The following is a 20,803-nucleotide window of genomic DNA, read 5'->3' as shown; positions in this document are numbered from 1 at the left end:
AAATTCTGTACTTAGTCACTGTATAAAGTTAGTCAGATACACTTTTAAATGGTAAATGCATTAAGTATATTAAGAATAATTTTACAGTCTTCCAACCACTATCCGAATCAACTTGTAGAACTCCCCTTGTCTTTACTTTTACTTACATTCCAACCATCTGCTTTTAAGTTCGATAGGGTTTTAAACCATGTATCAGCTTGTCAACATTTTACAAGATAAATCTTTTTTTTACTGTTATTTCCAGTATCAACCAACCAGATTGGTTGGATGGTGAGACTGAAGGCTGTTCGAAGCAATCAATCAAATGTTACTGTCTCCCACTGTTAATTGCACATGAATTTGAGACAGAAATGTTTTCAGGTGAGCTGATGTTTTCTGAGACCTGCAGTTACAGATGTGTTCATTGTTTGTCCCTGAACAGGTATTTTATATATATATATATATATATATATATATATATATATAAAATAAATTTGCGGACGACACTAAATCGGGGGCGGGGGCAGGTGTAGTTAATACAAAGGAAGAATGCGTCAAAATGCAAGAGGACATGAATAAACTTGCAGAATGGGCATGTAATTGGCAAATGAATTTCAACATAGACAAATGTGAGGTGATGCATTTTGGTAGGAAGAATAAAGAGGCCACATACTGCTTAGATAATAATAGTCTAAATGAGATAGAGGAGCAAAGGGATCTAGGGGTACAGATACACAAATCACTAAAAATAGCAACGCAGGTAAATAATGCCATAAAAAAGGCAAATCAAGAACTAAGGTTCATTTCTAGAGGGATAGAACTGAAAAGCAGAGAAGTTATGTTAAACTTGTAAAGAACCATGGTCAGACCATATTTGGAGTATTGTGCAGTATTCTGGTCTCCATATTATATAAAGGATGTAGAAGCATTGGAGAGGGTCCAAAAAAGATTCACAAGGATGACACCAGAACTGAGAGGATATCCTTATCAGGAAAGGCTGAATAGGATGGGGCTCTTTTCTCTAGAAAAGAGAAGGCTGGGGGTGACCTGACAGAAAGTCTTTAAGATAATGATAGGGTTTGATAGGGTAGACATAGAGAAAATGTTTCCACTTGTGGGGGAGGCCAAAACTAGAGGTCATAAATATAAAATAGTCGCTAATAAATCCAATAAGGAAGTCAGGAGAAACTTCTTTAGCCAAAGAGTGGTAAGAATGTGGAACGTGCTATGACAAAGAGTAGTTGAGGCAAATAGCATAGATGCATTTAAGGGGAAGCTAGATAAATACATGGGGGAGAAAGAAATAGAAGGATATCCGAACAGGGTTAGATAAAATAGGGAGGGAGGAGGCTCATGTGGAGCATAAATGGCGGCATAGACCAGTTGGACCAAATGGCCTGTTACTGTGCTGTAGTTTTGATGTAACTCGATACTACAAAAATTCAGCTTTTAAAAATTCAATTTTTCTCAAAGGAACTTTCTTGTGCATGCCCAACAATTGTCTTATGTAAAGGATTATTTTCTTCATGATTAGTTGCAAAAGCTTTTTGAGATTGAGAGGTTGTTTGTGCTGTGAATACATTAAATGGGTTTATTGAAGCATTTCTGTCATGGCACTTGCAGAATTGCTAGGGTTTGAAACTAAAATAGCGAGTGGGTTGGAATAGTGATGAGTTTTACTTAATTTAAAGAATTACACTGAGATCCCTATATTTAGGGATTTACCACAGTGCACTGTTATGATGTATGATGCAGATAGTTTGCCTATTTGTGATGAGTTGTAATGCCTGGCTAGGTTCTGCAACTTTGAGAGTGGTTTTCAATTTGTTTACAGAAGGAGGTCCCATTGTTACTATGCAGAAATTTGGGAACGAGCCCAGATGGTCTGTATTAGAGCATCCACGGTGAAATGTGAAGAGTGACATTGATAATCAATAAAAGAATAATGGATTGCAAACTCCAAACTGGCAGTCAGGTCCACCTGAGAGCACAACATTCAGTTCCCATTCCTTCAACCACGTTTTGGTTCATTTTAGTTTAAAAAAAATTATGGCAGTGTGCAATGGTTTTATATTCAATACAAGAAATAAGCCTTTTTGACACAGCATAACACTTTTGACTAGCATTCCTCTGTCTCTATTTTAATGGAGAGTATTAACCCATGTATTTTAAATAGGTTAACACCTCTGTTAAGATAAAAGATAGAGGAATGTCATACAAGTGTGTTAAGCATTCATCTGCTAATATCACCAATGTTAATTTCTAGCTGCATGTGTTAGAAAATATTTGAAATGCACAGCTGGTTGATCAGTATCTAAAAGAGAAAAAGGCAGGTTATGGTTTGGCTGTGACCCTGCTTCAGAACATAGCTGTAGGGTATTGTTTCAGTGATACTGGCTCCACCTTATCCCTCCTGAAGCTACTTAAAAATATATATTTTTTGTTTAAAATGGTTAAATCAATGAACCTTCAATTCACGTAATTACTGCGCCTGCCTCTGGGCTACCAAAGGTCCGGGCACAGGGACAAATGCCAGTTTTGTTTTGTGCCCATAAGATGCACTGCTGCTTAGGATTATTGTAGGTGTCTATTGTAAAGATTTCATAAGTTAACATGATGCATCTGGGGTCATATTTATTTACTACACACAGTAAAGCTGTACTGAAGTAATATTCTATTTTCATATTTAAAATATTTGTAACCCTTTCAGGAGAAATTATTTTTGACTTAAAGGACAGAATTACATAGGCTCCAAAATGTCAGAAGATGCACTAAATAAGTGTCAGAATCAACATTTTTTGGGGATGGCCTCAGATCCCCCATGAAAATAAATCTCATGCTTCAGCACTCACATTTCCTTCAATAAGTTCTAAATCCACATTTGTGTACTTTAGTTTTTTCCCACCCCACAATAAAAATGAATGAATGCTGGGTATACTTGAAGTTTAAGTTATGACAAGCCGATGTTTTTGGGATTTAACTTTTCACAGACTTTATTTACAACTGATATTTATTCTAAAAGGTAGCGATTTGTGACAATGTGGGAAAGATTTCCTCTACACTGCTATCATTATGGGTTGGAAATCTAACTGAGACAATGTTCAAATTGACAGCATGATGTGTTTGTCAAGAGTCGTCAATAAAGTGCTTAGTGGACAATAACACAGATTTTACATTGACACTCACATTAACTTTTACTGAACAACAGTTCCTGAAATTCAATGACAATTACACACTGTGTGCATTACTGGGAAGTGCTTTGAATATGAGCTCTGCTTATGCGGTCAGAAAGCAGGGGTTCTCTTGCACTCACCCTGCTGTCTGGCTGGCTGGCTGCTAGCCAGAGGATGACGGAAGCCACAGTAACCAATGCTGGGAATGCCCAAATATTTTTACTACTCAAAGGAAGGAATGTTGAGTAAAATCACAGAAACATGCACACAGAATATACAATATGTAATAATTCCCACTTTAAGAAAACATAAAATTCAAAATTCTGTTTGTACACCAGAGAATTAGATGTATTGATAAATTAATTATACCTTCTGCTAATCGTTCCTTCCAACCTTGTGCCGCGTAAGCAAAGAATTCATTATTCAGGGCTGAAGCACTGAGGCGAGAAATCCCATCACACCCCACCTGAAAACAAGGTAATTGCAGCATGAGAGAAATAATGAAATAAACTTTACATTGTGGAAATATGTTACTTCATCAATTGTGAACAAAAGTTTTTGATTTTCTACAGAACTGTATTCACACTATATGCAGCAAGCAGCAATGGTTGGATTAAACTGTTGAATTTGCCTCAGGTACAAATCAATATTGAATTTGTCCACCAAAAATAATCTGATCAAACTGACTTGCAAACAGAAATCTTCCCAACAGCATAGAGGAGTCATTTTGCTCTGTAAATCAATGGCAATAGGATTCAAAAGCCAGAAAATTCCTATCCCATTGTTCATAAATTGCACCTACCTGACCAGCATTGTGCTGAGCCTAGGTGTATTTCCAGGGTCAGCCTAATTTAAATGGTGAGTGAGCTTTAGCATGGAGTCACCTGTGATTGGTAGCTCATCCACTGGGGGTGGGAAATTCGTGCACTGCTGCAGGGTTTAAAGGGCTGCAACAGCTTAAAGGTGGCAGGAATCCAGATTTTTATAAATTCGGGAAAGAGCAAGCTTCTACATCAAAGTACGTCTGCAAGGAGTGCAGCAAATCACACAACCGCTTGGATCTTTACTTGGAGCTGTTGGGATTTTTCTTGAGGAAGTGAGACAAAGGAGGGGTCCCCACTTTAGTGTGTAGTGCAACAAAGTCCTCAAGAAGAGCAACCCAGGGAAAATGTGAGGCAGTCACTATGTGTTCAATGTCTCCTCCAAAACACCACACACATGGAAGCAGTGCAGAAAAAAGTTTAATGGGCCAGCCAAGAAAGGAGAAATCACCATAACCTTCTATTAATACAGTTTAGTATGCATTTATGGCACTTACAATTACCTCCTCCTCACACACTTAATGTACTTTCAAATCTTACAAGATATTGCCTTTGAGACAGCAGGGTGCTCTTTACACCCCAATCTTCACCTGAAAGTGTATATTCACTCACAGCTTTGCAAGCAGCCAGAAGAAAAGAATCCTCCCACCTAATGTAACTCCATGTTACATGTACACATCATCACACCCAATATAGGCTGCATGTTGGCATTTGGGTATTAATTCACATCATCTTAATAATTGCAAATTCACATTTCTTTACTCTTCTTGCAGGAGAAGACAACCCATAAGATGAAAGATCTGTCCTTGGAGGAGACCCCCCTAATTTCAGACCACTTGCTCATATAAGTAAGAAGCCCTCAAGATGATGGGAAGTGAAGCCATAGAGACTGATGTAGATGAGGAAGTGGGGGGTTTGCTGCCAGTTAGGTATTCATTTGCAACTTCTGCTGCTCTTCTTTCTCATCCTATTCTCTCATTCAAAGTAAAGCATACTGAGCCATTTATCATGTTAATCCTGTTATCATGTTATCCTAACAGATATAATTTAGTATAATTATAATCAATAGTAGAAGTAGAATGAAATGTACTATGAATCTACGTATCTATAAATTTAAACTGTACTGTGTATTAATATAGTATGAACCATGTAACGCGTGTTCAATAAGAAAGTGCTGGTGGGCCGAGAAAGATGCATGATGGTTATTATAGTCAAGTTTGCAATTAAAACTAACAGAATGCTGACAGCATTGAAGTGACAATTAACAGACCTTGGGAAAAATCACAGGCTTGAGGGAGGATGGGAGGTGAAATAAATCAAGGAGTAACCCAGGCTAAGACCCCTCTATCTCGAGCCCCCGCAAGCTAGTGAATAGAAGTCTGTTTATACAAACTGTGTCCTGTGAAGACTGGCAACATAACTCTAAGATAAGGTACCGTTAAGTCTGTAACAACAAGGCACAGATGGTACCAGGAGTTATGCTTGGATTGTAACTTCTAAAGGGTGAGAGACATGATTAATGGTAAGGCTGAGAGATGTGGATGTGATAGTGAACTGCCATATAGACTGAAAAAGGGCATAAGAGACCTCAAAAGCTGAGGAAGGGGCACAAGATTCTGGTGAGGAAGAAGAGAACTCTTCAGTCAACAGAACACAGCGAGAGAGAGTGAGAGACCGTGCCGCAGTCACTTGGAGGGATACTTCCAAGGTTTCAAGGAACAGACTGTGACTATTTCTCTTTGTTAAGTATCACTTTCTTTGTACTAATTGTGATGTGCTTAATAAATCTGTTTTACCTTTAATCATAATACTAGTACCGTGGTGGTCTTGTTGTTGTCACGAACCAGTCCTTGGATTGGATTAAATTAAAATCCTAAAAGTAGGGGCTTTAAATCCTACAATCCTTCTATCGAAAGCGATATGTGAAGGCTGCTCATTGAGATACCATTATAGCCTGTCTTCCTATCCTCTTTTTCTAGATATGCCTGAAGGAGGTGAGCCATGAGTCAGTGCAGTGCCAAGGGAGTGCTGCACTGTCGGAGATGCCATCGATTAGATGAGACATTAAACCGAGGTCTGCTCTCTCAGATGTACGTAAAAGATCCCATGACACTATTCGAAGAACAGCAAGGGAGATCTCCCCGATGTCCCGGTCAATATTTATCCCTCAACTAACATCAAATAATACAGATTCTCTGGTCATTATCTCATTGCTGTTTGTGGGACCATGCTGTGTGCAAATTGGCTGCAACCTTTCCTACATTACAACAGTGACTACACTTCAAAAGTACTTCATTGGTTGTAAAGCGCTTTGAGACGTCCTGAGGTCATGAAAGGCGCTATATAAATGCAAGTTCATTCTTTCTTTCTTTTCTTTCATATCCAGTACATCAGCTATGCCAGCTCTCCACAGCACACACTGGCATTCACTCTTTCCTCCCTCCTAAACATAAGCTCATCAGATACATCCATCCTGGGGGATTTAGAAAAGTGATCTAGAAGAGTTTGCTTTGAGTGGGACATATAGCATGAGAAAACAGGAGCAGGTTGTGGAGGGTCAGGAGGTGAAGGAACTTCTTGTCTGGAGTGCCAATTTGCATCCTGCCTCAGCAGCTGAGATGAGGGTCTGGACCTCATGGTACCTGCTTTAAAAAGAAGGATGCCTTTGAGCATCAAGTTTTGGTACAGGTATTAGGGAAAGTGCCATGCTGTTTGCCACAGATAGTGGCTTGGGTATAGGAGTCTACCAGGCTCCCTTTCAGGATGGTTTTGCAACATTACAGTTCACAATGGAATGTATGGCAACTGACATTGGAGCACCCGCATTCCAGCAGCCTAAGCGCAGTTGGAGCCCTTTCCATGGTCTGCTACCATATAGGCCTGGACTGCAAGAGTGAAACGGGCTATCTCTTCCAGCCTTGACATGATTGGGGATCAGTTGCAGATAACCCTGAGAGAAGGTTTCACTGATCTCATTGGTACTATTAGGTCTGCTGTCACTCAGACCAGTAGGCTTGGTGAGGCAGTGCCCACTAGTAGTAGAATGGCTGGAATGGCCATGGATGACGGTGCTGTATTGTAGGGTGTCAGCATATCTGGACCCTCCTGCCCGTTGTGGGAAAATCATGTAAATATTCGATTTTAAATGTTGGATTTTAAGCTCTGGATGAACTTTTTTGACTGTAAACTGTGTAAGTACCTGAAACTGCTCATGCTGGCTTAGAAGAATGACTCGTAGCCGCAAGGACAGACGGAACCGATTTTGGTCCGTAACTGATAAAATGTACTTGTATGTACAAATCACATCAAAGTACAAATCACATCACATCACCCCTGGAAGGGGCCAGGACTAACTTAATCACATCAAGTACAAATCATATCACACGAAGGAGGCCCAGGCGCTGGAAACTGTATAAAAGGAGTGAGCCAAAAGCCCTCGACACAGCGGAGAAGGAGACCATCACAAAGGACAGCCTCACAGCAGCGCGAAAGACGAAACTACAAGCAAGAGAAGACCACGTGACGAGTCCTGGCATGTTCTGCCATCCACGGTGAAAAAGGGAAGTAAAGCCTGTCTGAGCCTGTAAATTACTGCCTAGTTTTGTTAAGTTTTAAACTTTTATACTTAATAAATCTTTCTGACTTGTTACAAGTTGACTAGTTTCGCTGTCGATTCCTTTGTCAAGTTCGAGCCCGAATTCTTTACACCGTCCCCTTTGATGATTGCAGTGGCAGAAACCATACAGGGCTTAGCAGCTCACGCAGTAGCGGAAGGGGCACAGTATGCAGTAGGTCTGTCTCAGGACTTTGTTGCCAGGAGGCAAGGATCACTTCAATCCCAAGAGGCTCTTACTCACATACAGCTGCTGGCCACCTCATATATTCCTGCCATTGAGACATAATCTAAAAGAGGCACATAGCTAGGTTTAAGAGCACTTACATCACATACTGTCATCAAATGAGCCTATGGTAGAAAACACTTGTCACCCACACAGATTGTCTAGTTATTAAAATTATGGTCGCACTAAAGTTATACATGCGGAGTGTTGTTGCTAAGGTTTGGGAGGTGGTTTCATCAGGTACCATGAATAGGAGTTTTGTGACTTGTGTTGAAAAGAGAATGCACTGTAGGTTTGCATATTAGTTGAAGTCATGGGAAAGATATAGACACGAGTGTTAATGCAGTGGGCACATTTGCAAGATAAGAAATAGAGGTGAGTGCGGCTCTGACCGTAAATTACGGTGTGGGGGTGTCGGTGAGTTTGCGTAGAGCACATGTGGTGCAGCTTGAAATGGCTGACATCCTTTGCTGATTTTTCTCTTCTCTCAGACATGGGGGATTCCCATAGGGAAACCCTCCACACCACTATGTCAGTGGTTGCGATAAAAGACTGCACCATGGCAATTGCCACAGAGGCTCCTGAACATCTATAGGATAATGGAAAAAAATAAGAAAAACAATTGAACATTGTCTGACAATTTGGCAATCTTCTTACTAGGTTTTTTCAACTTTCTTCTATGTACGGCTCAGAACCCTGTAACCCTGGACATTCAGTTTATATGGGTAGGTAATCAAAACAGCACTAAATTGGCAGAAATGATGGAAAACCATGTCCATTCATTATTTTTGTCTTCATTTATGTGCATCCACCCACAAAACTCATGGATGTTTCCTGCAGCCATTAGAATTTATGGTGCAAGGTTGGATCAGGTGGAAAATGATTGGAGAACTAGTGTGATAAGCCAGTGGTTTAATTTTCTAATTCGTTAAGACTACATTACATCCAAAAAATATGTATGACTGATTTGAAAATCTACCCTAATATGTGTGAAAACCTATTTAATTATTGTATTGCAATTTACTGGGTATACCCAATTGTATAATTTAATTATGGATAATAAGACTGTTGTGTTAAATGAGAAGGTAACTCTCAGAGAATGCATTGTGAGAGGCGACTACTTTTCCTTAGGTGAAGGCCAGATAGTGGTATCTTATTTTTAAAAACATTCCCTCTTGCAGATCTACTCTATAGATATCTGTATGTCCTCTATTTTCTCAGAACGATGTGAAATAAATTAGCTCCAGTGAAGTCAGACAAAGTACTTGAAGGCTATTAACTTCCTATCATGGGTATCAATGCCTTTGCTCTGTTTTCAAACTGATAAGGAATACATCTTTGTCCGCAGTCTGCATCATGACATTGCTAAAGGATACAGTATATTCTGCGTGTCTTGGTCAAGGTAGCATATCCAAAAAAGGATATCCAAATGGGCGCTAGTTACTTTAAGAACCCTTTTGGTAAAAATGTGTGACCTTTCATTGGCGTGCTTTATAATAATTTTTCCATAGATAATCATCCCTGGTGCTAGGGTCAAGGATATCACGGAGCGGCTGCAGGGCATTCTGGAGGGGGAGGGTGAACAGCCAGTAGTCGTGGTCCATATTGGTACCAACGACATAGGTAAGAAAAGGGATGAGGTCCTGCAAGGTGAATTTAAGGAGTTAGGAGATAAATTAAAAAGCAGGACTTCAAAGGTAGTGATCTCAGGATTACTACCGGTGCCACGTGCTAGTGAGTATAGGAACAGGAGAATAGACAAGATGAATGCGTGGCTGCAGGGATGGTGTAGGAGGGAGGGATTTAGATTCCTGGGACATTGGGACCGGTAATGGGGAAGGTGGGACCTGTACAAGCGTGACGGGTTACACCCGAGCAGGACTGGGACAAATGTCCGCGCGGGGGTGTTTGCTAGTGCTGTTGGGGAAGGTTTAAACTAGAGTGGCAGGGGGGTGGGAACCTGAATGGGGAGTCAGAAGGAATAAAGTTGAGAGCAGCAAGAGAGGGGAAGACCCAGGGGAAATCTACAATACAAATAGTACAAACAGTTGTTCAAGAACAAGTGAAAGGGAAAAGCATAGAGCAGCGGAAAGAAAGTTTACTTTAGGCACTTTAGGCACGACAGATAAAATGAAAACTAGAAGGCGTAAGGCGATTAACCCAGCATCAAAGCTGTGGCAGGGGGTTGGGAACCTGAGCAGGGAGACAGAGGAAAGCGTATCAGGAAGGGACAGAAGGTATGGAGTAAAAGGTAAAGTGTTAAAAAAGGAAAAAGCAGGAACTAAGTGTCACAAAACATATTTGAAAGTTCTTTATCTGAATGCACGTAGCATTCGTAACAAAATGGACGAGTTAACGGCACAAATAACGACGTATGGGTATGATCTTGTGGCCATTACAGAAACATGGCTGCAGGGTGACAACGACTGGGAATTAAATATGCCAGGGTATTTAACAATCAGGAAGGACAGGCAGGAAGGAAGGGGAGGTGGGGTGGCTATGTTAATAAAGGAAGGAATCACTGTAATACAGAGAAAAGATATTGGGACAAAGGATCAGGAGAATGAAACAGTTTGGGTAGAGATAAGGAATAATAAGGGGCAAAAAACACTCGTCGGCGTAGTATATAAGCCTCCTAATAGTTACAACTCTGCTGGAAGAAGTATTAATCAGGAAATAGTCAGGGCATGTAATAAGGGAACAGCTATAATTATGGGGGATTTTAACTATCATATTAACTGGACAAATCAAATTGGGCAGGGCAGCCTTGAGGAAGAGTTTATTGAGTGTATTAGGGATGGATTTCTTGAGCAGTACGTAACTGATCCTACAAGGGGGCAAGCAACCTTGGACCTGGTCCTGTGTAATGAGCCAGGATTAATTAATAATGTCTGAGTTAAGGATCCCCTTGGAATGAGTGACCATAACATGGTTACATTCCATATCCAATTAGAGGGTGAGAAGGTTGGTTCTCAAACAAGCGTACTGAGCTTGAATAAAGGAGACTATGATGGTATGAGAGCGGAATTGATTAAAGTGGACTGGGAAAATAGATTAAAGGGTAAGACGGTACATGAACAGTGGTGTTCATTTAAGGAGTTATTTTACAACTTTCAAAAAATATATATTCCACTGAGGAAAAAAGGGTGTAAAAGAAATGACAGCCATCCGTGGCTAAGTAAAGAAATTAAGGATAGTATCCGACTAAAAACAAGGACATATAAGGTAGCCAAACTTAGTGGGAGGATAGAAGATTGGGAAGTCTTCAAAAGACAGCAAAAAGTAACGAAAGGATTGATTAAGAAAGGGAAGATAGATTATGAAAATAAATTAGCAAAAAATATAAAAACAGATAGCAAGAGTTTCTACAGTTATATAAAAAGAAAAAGGGTGGCTAAGGCAAAAATAGGTCCTTTAGAGGATGAGACCGGGAAATTAATGGTGGGAAACATGGAGATGGCAAAAATGCTGAACAAATATTTTGTTTCAGTCTTTACGGTAGAGGACACTAAGAATATCCCAACACTGGACAAACAGGGGGCTCTAGGGGGGAGGAGCTAAATACAATTAAAATCACTAAGGAATTGGTACTCAGTAAATTAATGGGACTCAAGGCGGATAAATCCCCTGGACCTGATGGCTTACATCCTAGGGTCTTGAGGGAAGTGGCAGTAGGGATTGTGGATGCTTTGGTAATAATTTTCCAAAATTCTCTGGACTCGGCAAAGGTCCCGGCAGATTGGAAAACTGCCAATGTAACACCCTTATTTAAAAAGGGTAGTAGGCAGAAGGCTGGAAATTATAGACCAGTTAGCTTAACATCTGTGGTGGGTAAAATTTTGGAGTCTATTATTAAAGGAGACAGTAGCAGAACATTTGGATAAACATAATTTAATAGGACAAAGTCAGCATGGCTTTACAAAGGGGAAGTCATGTCTGACAAATTTGCTTTAGTTCTTTGAGGATATAACGTACAGGGTGGATAAAGGGGAACCAGTGGACGTAGTGTATTTGGACTTCCAGAAGGCATTCGACAAGGTGCCACATAAAAGATTATTGCTCAAGATAAAGAATCACTGAATTGGGGGTAATATTCTGGCATGGGTGGAGGATTGGTTATCTAACAGGAAGCAGAGAGTTGGGATAAATGGTACATTCTCGGACTGGCAACCTGGAGCCAGTGGTGTTCCGCAGGGGTCGGTGCTGGGTCCCCAACTCTTTACAATCTATATTAACGATTTGGAGGAGGGGACCGAGTGTAACATATCAAAGTTTGCAGATGATACAAAGATGGGAGGGGAAGTAGAGAGTGAGGAGGACATAAAAAACCGACAAGGGGATATAGACAGGCTGGGTGAGTGGGCGGAGATTTGGCAGATGCAATACAATATTGGAAAATGTGAGGTTATGCACTTTGGCAGGAAAAATCGGAGAGCAAGTTATTATCTTAATGGCGAGAAACTGGAAAGTACTGCAGTACAAAGGGATCTGGGGGTCCTAGTGGAAGAAAATCAAAAGGTTAGTTTGCAGGTGCAGCAGGTGATCAAGAAGGCCAACGGAATGTTGGCTTTTATTGCTAGGGGGATAGAATATAAAAACAGGGAGGTATTGCTGCAGTTATATAAGGTATTGGTGAGACCGCACCTGGAATACTGCATACAGTTTTGGTCTCCATACTTAAGAAAAGACATACTTGCTCTCGAGGCAGTACAAAGAAGGTTCACTTGGTTAATCCCGGGGATGAGGGGGTGGACATATGAAGAGAGGTTGAGTAGATTGGGACTCTACTCATTGGAGTTCAGAAGAATGAGAGGCGATCTTATTGAAACATATAAGATTGTGAAGGGGCTTGATCGGGTGGATGCGGTAAGGATGTTCCCAAGGATGGGTGAAACTAGAACTAGGGGGCATAATCTTAGAATAAGGGGCTGCTCTTTCAAAACTGAGATGAGGAGAAACTTCTTCACTCAGAGGGTAGTAGGTCTGTGGAATTTGCTGCCCCAGGAAGCTGTGGAAGCTACATCATTAAATAAATTTAAAACAGAAATAGACAGTTTCCTAGAAGTAAAGGGAAATAGGGGTTACGGGGAGCAGGCAGGAAATTGGACATGAATTTAGATTTGAGGTTAGGATCAGATCAGCCATGATCTTATTGAATGGCGGAGCAGGCTCGAGCGGCCGATTGGCCTACTCCTGCTCCTATTTCTTATGTTCTTATGTTCTTATCCTTAGTTCTTCCAACATAAGAGGCATGTCATCATAATTTTTAGTCTCATTTCCCATGACAAAATAGAGACAAAAAGAAACAATAGCTCGCCTTTGTTTCTGAATTAATTCCTTGCTTCACCAGCAATGATTTTTTTTTGTACTGACCAAATGTGCAATGAAGGGTCGCCCGTTTAAGACGGAAATGAGGAGGAATTTCTTCTCCCAGGGGATTGTGAATCTTTGGAATTCTTTACCCCAAAAAGCTGTGGAGGCTGATTTATTGAATACATTCAAGGCTGAGTTAGACAAATTTCTGATCAGCAAGGGAGTCAAAAGATATGGGGAAAGGGCAGGAAAGTGGAGTTGAGGTAAAAATCAGATCAGCCATGATCTCATTAAATGGCGGAGCAGGCTCGAAGGGCCAAATGGCCTACTCCTGCTCCTATCTCTTATGGTCTTATGGTTGCAGAAGCAGACCTATGTACTTTTTCTTCCTCCCTCCCCAGCCAAGTAAAGAAAGCTGAGCTGGATCCATGATAAAGCCACAGAAGAGGAGGCTGAAAAATATATTATATGGCTTTAAGATGAATATTCAAATTCAGAGCATTTTAAAAGACTCCAACAATGTTTAACTAAACAGCATAAGATACAGTCAGCATGGTTTTAGAAGCAACATATCATGTCTCACAAATTAACCAGATTTCTGTGATGGGGATGACTAAATTAATCAAAAAATGAGCATGATAGGGTGAAGTCCCCATGATATTCATGGGACAAGATGATATGGAGCAGAGCAGGCTTTGTGCTCAACAGAATGGAGGGTGCTGACCCTGCTGAGTCTTCTAGGGTCAGGTCTAACATATTCCCAGTGAGCTCCCAGCACAAATATTACTTGTTACCGGGGGCTTGCAGCTTGGGACGAGATATCCTGTGCTGCTACAGGGATCTAAAAGCCTGCAGCAGCAGTGTTTTGAGAAATACATTTTGGGTAATCGGGAATATGGCGTAGAGATCTCCTGGAGCACCACAATTAACTGATGCCTCTGCAGGGGTGCTGTTTGGCACCCAAGAGCAGTGCACAGTGCATGGGTGGAGGAAGAGCTGACTTTCAATGCACCCAGAGGACATGGCTGCAATTGTGTATGCTTCTGATATCTTCTACATCTCAATTCTCCCAGGAGATTACATGGTTCCTGGTAGGTTATGCTTGTCTGAATCGTGATGCATAAGGAATGGGGACAGACTAAATGAACCAGCTGGCCTTTTCCAACATTTTCGTATGTTGATATTCTATTTCTCTGTTTGCATCGCACACAAAAGGGGCGAGGAACGTCAATCCTTGAGTGCATTTGCAGGTGTTACCTTAAAGATCATTAGGCCAGAGGACATAGGGAGAACCGAGGAGGGTGAAGTTAGAGACCTTCCAGCTCAGGGTGAGCCATTCTTCTCATGTTCTTCCTTCTCAACCTTGTCATGCACTCACTCGCTGCCCCAAAATCCCAAATGGCAGAGTCTATTTTTATGTGATAAATATTTGAAAGGGTATCATGCAGCCACATTCTAACATATGTTGTTCTTCATTTTGTATAGGTGTGCCATAGGAAGCAGTGCCTCTAAAGAAGACAGCAATTAACACCATCCCTGCATCACTCATGCCTTCTGCTCCAAGCATCAGCACCACCCTAGTGGCTTTAGCTAGTGTGTTACAGGAGACAGCACAAGCATGCAGAAACAGATAGTGATGACTTTAATAATTCTGGCATTGTGGATTCCTTTAAAAAGGTGCCATGACTGTTGCCTGGGAAGCAGACTTTCACTTTCTCTCTCTCTTGCATGATCCTACATTGATGGCCATAGATGATCTGTACATTGATGGAATGGAAATATTTGTGGTTAATGAAGATAAAGAATTGTATGCAAGAGCTCGTTGGGCCTCATTGGTGCCGTCAATGACACCCTTGATTTAGTGGGGAATCCTGCTATGAAGTACCTCTCATTCTGCTCTGGATTGTCCACAGTGAAAGAGATGAAATTGTTTGTCCTGCTGAATAGCACATTAGTTACTTGCTTGATATATCTGTGAACTACAGATTGACTGATGTCTCTTCCTCAACTTCTTGGCACACATCAATAATCTACAGGATGTTGCAATTGGCATGAAGTTCCAATCCTGTATCTTGTTGAGCTTCCATTTGCATAGGCAGTTTGCAGCACTGCTATCTGCACGTCCAAATCTGCCTTGGCAAGCAGCTGTTTTAGAAATGTAGTAAGTAAAGTTGCGATCTTCTCTCCCTCCAGAAGGGGGAAGCATCCAGTTTCGTGATATAATAGTTTGCGATTCTGTCTGCATCACCACCAAATGAGCAGTTGCTTAACAAAGCTAGGTAGGAAAGTAAGAGGTGAGGAGGACATAAAATGAGTCTGCAAAGGGATACAGACAGATTGGGTGAGTGGGCAAGAAAGTGGCAGATGGAGTATAATGTGGGGAAATGTGAGGTTATTCACTTTGGTAGGAAGAATAGAAAAACAGAACACTTTTCAAATGGTGAGAAACTATTAAATGTTGATGTTCAGAGGGATTTGGTTGTCCTTGTATACGAAACACAGAAAGTTAACATGCAGGTACAGCAAGCAATTAGGAAGGCAAATGGTATGTTGGCCTTTATTGGAAGCGGGTTGGAGTACAAGAGTAAGGACGGCTTGCTAGAATTGTACAGGGCTTTGGTGAGACCACACCTGGACTACAGTTTGGGTCTCCTTACCTAAGGAAGGACATACTTGCCTTAGAGGCAGTGCAATAAAGGTTCACTAGATTGATTCCTGGGATGAGAGGGTTGTCCTATGAAGAGATATTGAGTAGAATGGGTCTATACTCTCTGAAGTTTAGAAGAATGAGAGGTGACCTCAATGAAACATACAAAATTCTGAGAGGGCTTGACAGGGTAGATGCTGAGAGGTTGTTTCCCCTGACTGGAGAGTCCAGAACTGGGAGACATAGGGGTCAATTTTAGGATGGCCGAGCGGGTGCATTCGTGGCGGTGGGGGGGGGGTTCCTAAAATTGGGGAATCCCGGAGCGGGTCCGGAGCCCAGCTCCAACCCACCTACTTCCGGGTTCCCCAATGATGCGAATCGGTGCGCCACAGCCCCCACATATGGACTCCCACTGGCAATTAAAGCCAGCGGGATGACAGTTTAGATAGTTAGGGGGGTACTTGAGGTCGTTGACAGACCTCATTGCGAAGAGATTTTAAGTAGGGACGTGATTTTGGACTCTCCTCGGTGTGTTTCCCATGCTGTGGGAAGCACTCCCTGTTGTTGCAGACGTGTTTCAGTCAGCAGCCATTGGGAGATGCAGAGGATTCCTTGACAGTTGGGGGGAATACCTCATTTATTGCAGCAGGGCACTCCGTCACCTCAGACAAAGTTTTGCCTGCCACACCATTGTCTCCACGCTCCAAATTATTACATCATACCCTAAACTCTTCTGTCCAAACACATTTACCTACTTTGCAGACCCCCTCACACTCACACCGTCAGGATGGGGGGGGGGGGGGGACGGGTGGTTTCCATAGCTGCATTCATCACTCCATTGGAGGACGAGCAACATCACCAGCCTCGCCAGGCATGCCGTCCACCTCCACCACGTGGAGCTACACAACACAATGCTGCGCAATAGGCACCTGCACAAAGTAGTCGTGCAACTACACATACACCCACTGTAGGGTGACCCAATGGGTGGCATCAAGGGTGTTCATGGAGAACCTCATGAAAGGGCCTTATTTGCACAAGCCAGTCAAGAATGGCCAAGACGTGGCAGTAGTGGTGACAATATAATATGTAATGTGAGTTGATCAGAAATCAAATATAAGTAAAAACCATGACAAACCCTCAAACACCTCTCTGCATCCCCTTCATGCTCACGACACATTTGCCTTACACTTCCTACTACACATACGTGATGCATGCCCTGTGGCTGCAGCACAGGTAGTGGCAGGTTGGGCGAGGCTGATCATGAAAGAGATGCATGAGAGAGTGAGTATGAGACAGAGCCATGAGATTGTATGAAGATTCAGTTGAGTGGCAGTGGTGGGATGAGTACTGGGGAGTTGAGGAAGTGCAGGTAAGATGAGGATGAGGTTTGAGTGGGTATGAGGAGTGATGTGATAGAGTAGTGTTGGCAGTGCAGAAGGAGATGTGGGGTGGGGGCAGTGATGTGGCAGACGGAGTGTAGGGGAATGAGTAAGAGTATGCACTTCGACTGAATGCAGGTGCATGATATGTTGGTGGTGCTAGTGACATTTAAATGTTGCGGGTGAGCAGCAGGCACCAACTGGGCGCCATGCTTGTCAGTCAGGGAGGGTAGGAAATTGTCTGGCTCCTACACCAGTCAACAGACCAGGTCTGGGGGGAGGGGGGGGTGGGAGGATGATCCCATTGGGCAGTGTTGAATGTGCCAGAGTTATTTTGTCGGGCCAGGAGGAGCATTGCTGCTTCTCTTGAGCCCACAAAAACAGAAACTGAAAATTTTCTGGGCCTTTTTTAAGCAGCTCGTTAAAAGTCGGTTGTTTGGCCGCTCAACATCTGTACAACTAGGTGGAACAAACTCTGTACATTTGTGCCTGAATTTCACATTCGGGGTTCTACAAACGACATAGGACCCCAATTTGCATATTTAAGGAGCCTAATGCCTTTTTCACAATGTTAAAAGAAAAAAATCTCCAAAATGACAAGTAAAAAAAAATTAAGGCCAAGTGATCTTCTGCAGTGCAAATAAAAGTTTTATAGATGAGGTAAATTGTTGACTTAGGTCTCTGTGTTCATTCACTGAAGTGGCACCAGGTGCTCCCTATATTATCATTTCTGAAAGTAACCAGAGTTTGATTAGAGGAATATATTTGTGATGTTGAAGGAAGAAACTAGGACAAAATGTTTTCAGAGACATGAGTCTCAACATGTTGTTTTATGATACTAATGAGATGATGTCTAATTTGATAATAATCCAGCAAAAGTTTTTGCTCAATTTTTGGAAAGTTCAAAAAAAATATCTTGCCTCACATTTTTTGAATCTCTTTACATCATCTCCAGCCTAGAGGGAGGATGACTAACCAGCTCCAACACATCTACCAATGCCAATCTGTAGCTGGTCGGTAGGCATTTGATTTTCTCACGTTCCCATTGAGAATGTGCCAGTACTCTGCTCACTAACTCCCTATCATGATGTGGCTGAAATTGGGAACTCACCATCTGGGGAATCTCACTGTGAATCTGTATCCTGCCACTTTGTACTGTACCATCCTTGAATCCATGCACTGTACCATCCTTGAATCCATTAAAGAGTTTGTAACTTATTGCACTGATATGTGAACAGTTCCAAAGCAAACAAGCATCTGACAACAGAATGTAATTTACCAATGTTTGTTAAAATCTGTCAATGGATTTTCATTGAGGTGACAATATAATGCTTACCGATGTAGGGAAGAATATACAGAGAGAGAATACAAATCTCCCTTTTTGTAGTAGTTTAGGAAGTAATTATTCTAAGCTGAAAATTTTAAATGAGAAAGAGATAAATCTGTCTATATATCTGCAACTAATTATCTATACCAATTTATATATCATAAAACATACCTGGGCACATTTTCCATCATGCAGTCACACTTCAGGCGTTGATTGGCTTAAAATATAATTACAGTAAATCAGAATTGAGGAGGTAGGGAATGTACAAATCAAAAGTGTGGAAAGCATCTAGAAAACTACCAGTGAGAAACTACTAAGAAAGTATGAAAACAACCAATCCTGAAAGACCAGAAAAACCTACCGAATAAAAGAGAAAGTGAATCAATCAAATCACTCCAAACATTTCCTGATTCTTTTTGCCATTTTTTTTCTCTGGAACTGAAATTTCTAATGCCCAAAATAAGACTTGTACAGAAAAAACACATTAAAATAGTCCACATTTCACAATAACCTTATTAAACTTTAAATTTTTATGCGCGTTTGACGTATCCGCTGGACGATCTCTGCTGTCTTGCTGCTCCTAAGTGCCAGGAAATCAGCGCAAAGCTGTATTTTCTTTTAAATATTTTAATTTACTTTCTGCTGGAATTTGCCAGAGCCCAAAGGCTGAGGCTCTGACTGCTCCAGAGGCCTGTGCTCTCCCTCAAGCATCCCCCTCCCCACATGTGGCAGCCCGAACCTGCTCTGCCACTCATCACAAGGTAGTGCAATCGCTGCAAGAAAGGAAAAAATATCACAGAATCATACAGCACAGGAGGAGGCCATTCAACTCATCATGCCTGGATACAGTAAATGCTACAGGCCCCAACAACATCCAGGCTGTAGTACTGAAGTCTTGTGCTCCAGAACCAGCCGTGCCTCTAGCCAAGCTGTTCCAGTACAGCTACAACACTGACATCTGCCTGACAAAGTGGAAAATTACCCAGCTACGTCCTATCTACGAAAAGCAGGTCAAATCCAATCTGGCCAATTACTGCCCCATCAGTCTACTCTCAATCATCAGCAAAGTGATGGAAGGTGTCGTCGATAGTGCTATCAAGCAGCACTTACTCACCAATTACCTGTTCATCAATGCTCAGTTTGGGTTCTGCCAGGACCACGGTTCCAGACCTCATTACAGCCTTGGTCCAAACATGGACAAAAGAGCTGAATTCCAGAGGTGAGGCGAGACTGCCCTTGACATCAAGGCAGCATTTGACCTAGTGTGGCACTAAGGAGCCCGAGTAAAATTGAAGTCAATGGGAATCGGGGGAAAACTCTCCAGTGGCTGGAGTCATACCTCGCACAAAAGATGGTAGTGGTTGTTGGAGGCCAATTATCTCAGCCCAAGGACATTGCTGCAGGAGTTCCACAGGGCAGTGTCCTAGGCCCAACCATCTTCAGCTGCTTTATTAATGACCTTCCCTCCATCATAAGGTCAGAAATGGGGATGTTTGCTGATGATTCCATAGTGTTTAGCTCCATTCGCAACCCCTCAGATAATGAAGCAGTCAGTGCCCGCATGCAGCAAGACCAGGACAACATCCAGGCTTGGGCTGATAAGTGGCAAGTGACATCTGTGCCAGATAAGTGCCAGGCAGTGAACATCTCCAACAAGAGAGAGTCTAACCACCTCCCCTTGACATTCAATGGCATTACAATCGCTGAATCCTCCAAAAACATCCTGGGGGTCACCATTGACCAGAAACTAAACTGGACCAGCCACATAAATACTGAGACTACAAGAGGAGGTCAGAGGCTGAGTATTCTGCAGCGAGTGACTCACCTCTTGACTCACCAAAACCTTTCCACCATCTACAAGGCACAAGTCAGGAGTGTAATGGAATACTCTCCACTTGCCTGGCTGAGTGCAGCTCCAACAACACTCAAGAAGCTCAACACCATCCAGGCAAAAGCATCCCGCTTGAATGGCACCCTATCCACCACCCTAAACATTCATTCCCTTCACCACCGGCGCACAGTGGCTGCAGTATGTAATATCTACAAGATGCACTGCAGCAATTCGCTAAGGCTTCTTTGATAGCACCTCCCAAATCTTCGAACTCTAGCACCTAGAAGGACAAGGGCAGCAGGCACATGGGAACATCAGCACCTGCACGTCCCCCTTCAAGTCACACACCATCCCAACTTGGAAATATATCGCCGTTCCTTCCATCGTCGCTGGGTCAAAATCCTGGCACTCCCTACCTAATAGCACCGTGGGAGAACCTTCACCACACGGACTACAGTGGTTCAAGAAGGCAGCTCACCACCACCTTCTCAAGG

At 42.2% G+C, this 20,803-nt stretch overlaps 1 protein-coding gene across 1 annotated transcript in view; it reads right to left on the bottom strand.

The window, feature by feature from the left end:
• LOC137314470 (putative Polycomb group protein ASXL3) overlaps positions 1–20,803 on the bottom strand; it is a 247,221-nt gene that overhangs the window by 43,753 nt on the left and 182,665 nt on the right. Inside the window, exon 9 of the mRNA XM_067979807.1 lies at positions 3,522–3,618. Within this exon, the coding sequence (XP_067835908.1) occupies positions 3,522–3,618 (97 nt within the window). The remainder of the gene's footprint in view (positions 1–3,521; positions 3,619–20,803) is intronic.

The sequence above is a fragment of the Heptranchias perlo genome, chromosome 3, assembly GCF_035084215.1.
Source record: "Heptranchias perlo isolate sHepPer1 chromosome 3, sHepPer1.hap1, whole genome shotgun sequence".
In the NCBI taxonomy this organism is placed as follows: Eukaryota; Metazoa; Chordata; class Chondrichthyes; order Hexanchiformes; family Hexanchidae; genus Heptranchias; species Heptranchias perlo.
Note: the sequence above shows the minus strand (reverse complement) of the source record. Positions and strands in the feature narration are given on the sequence as shown.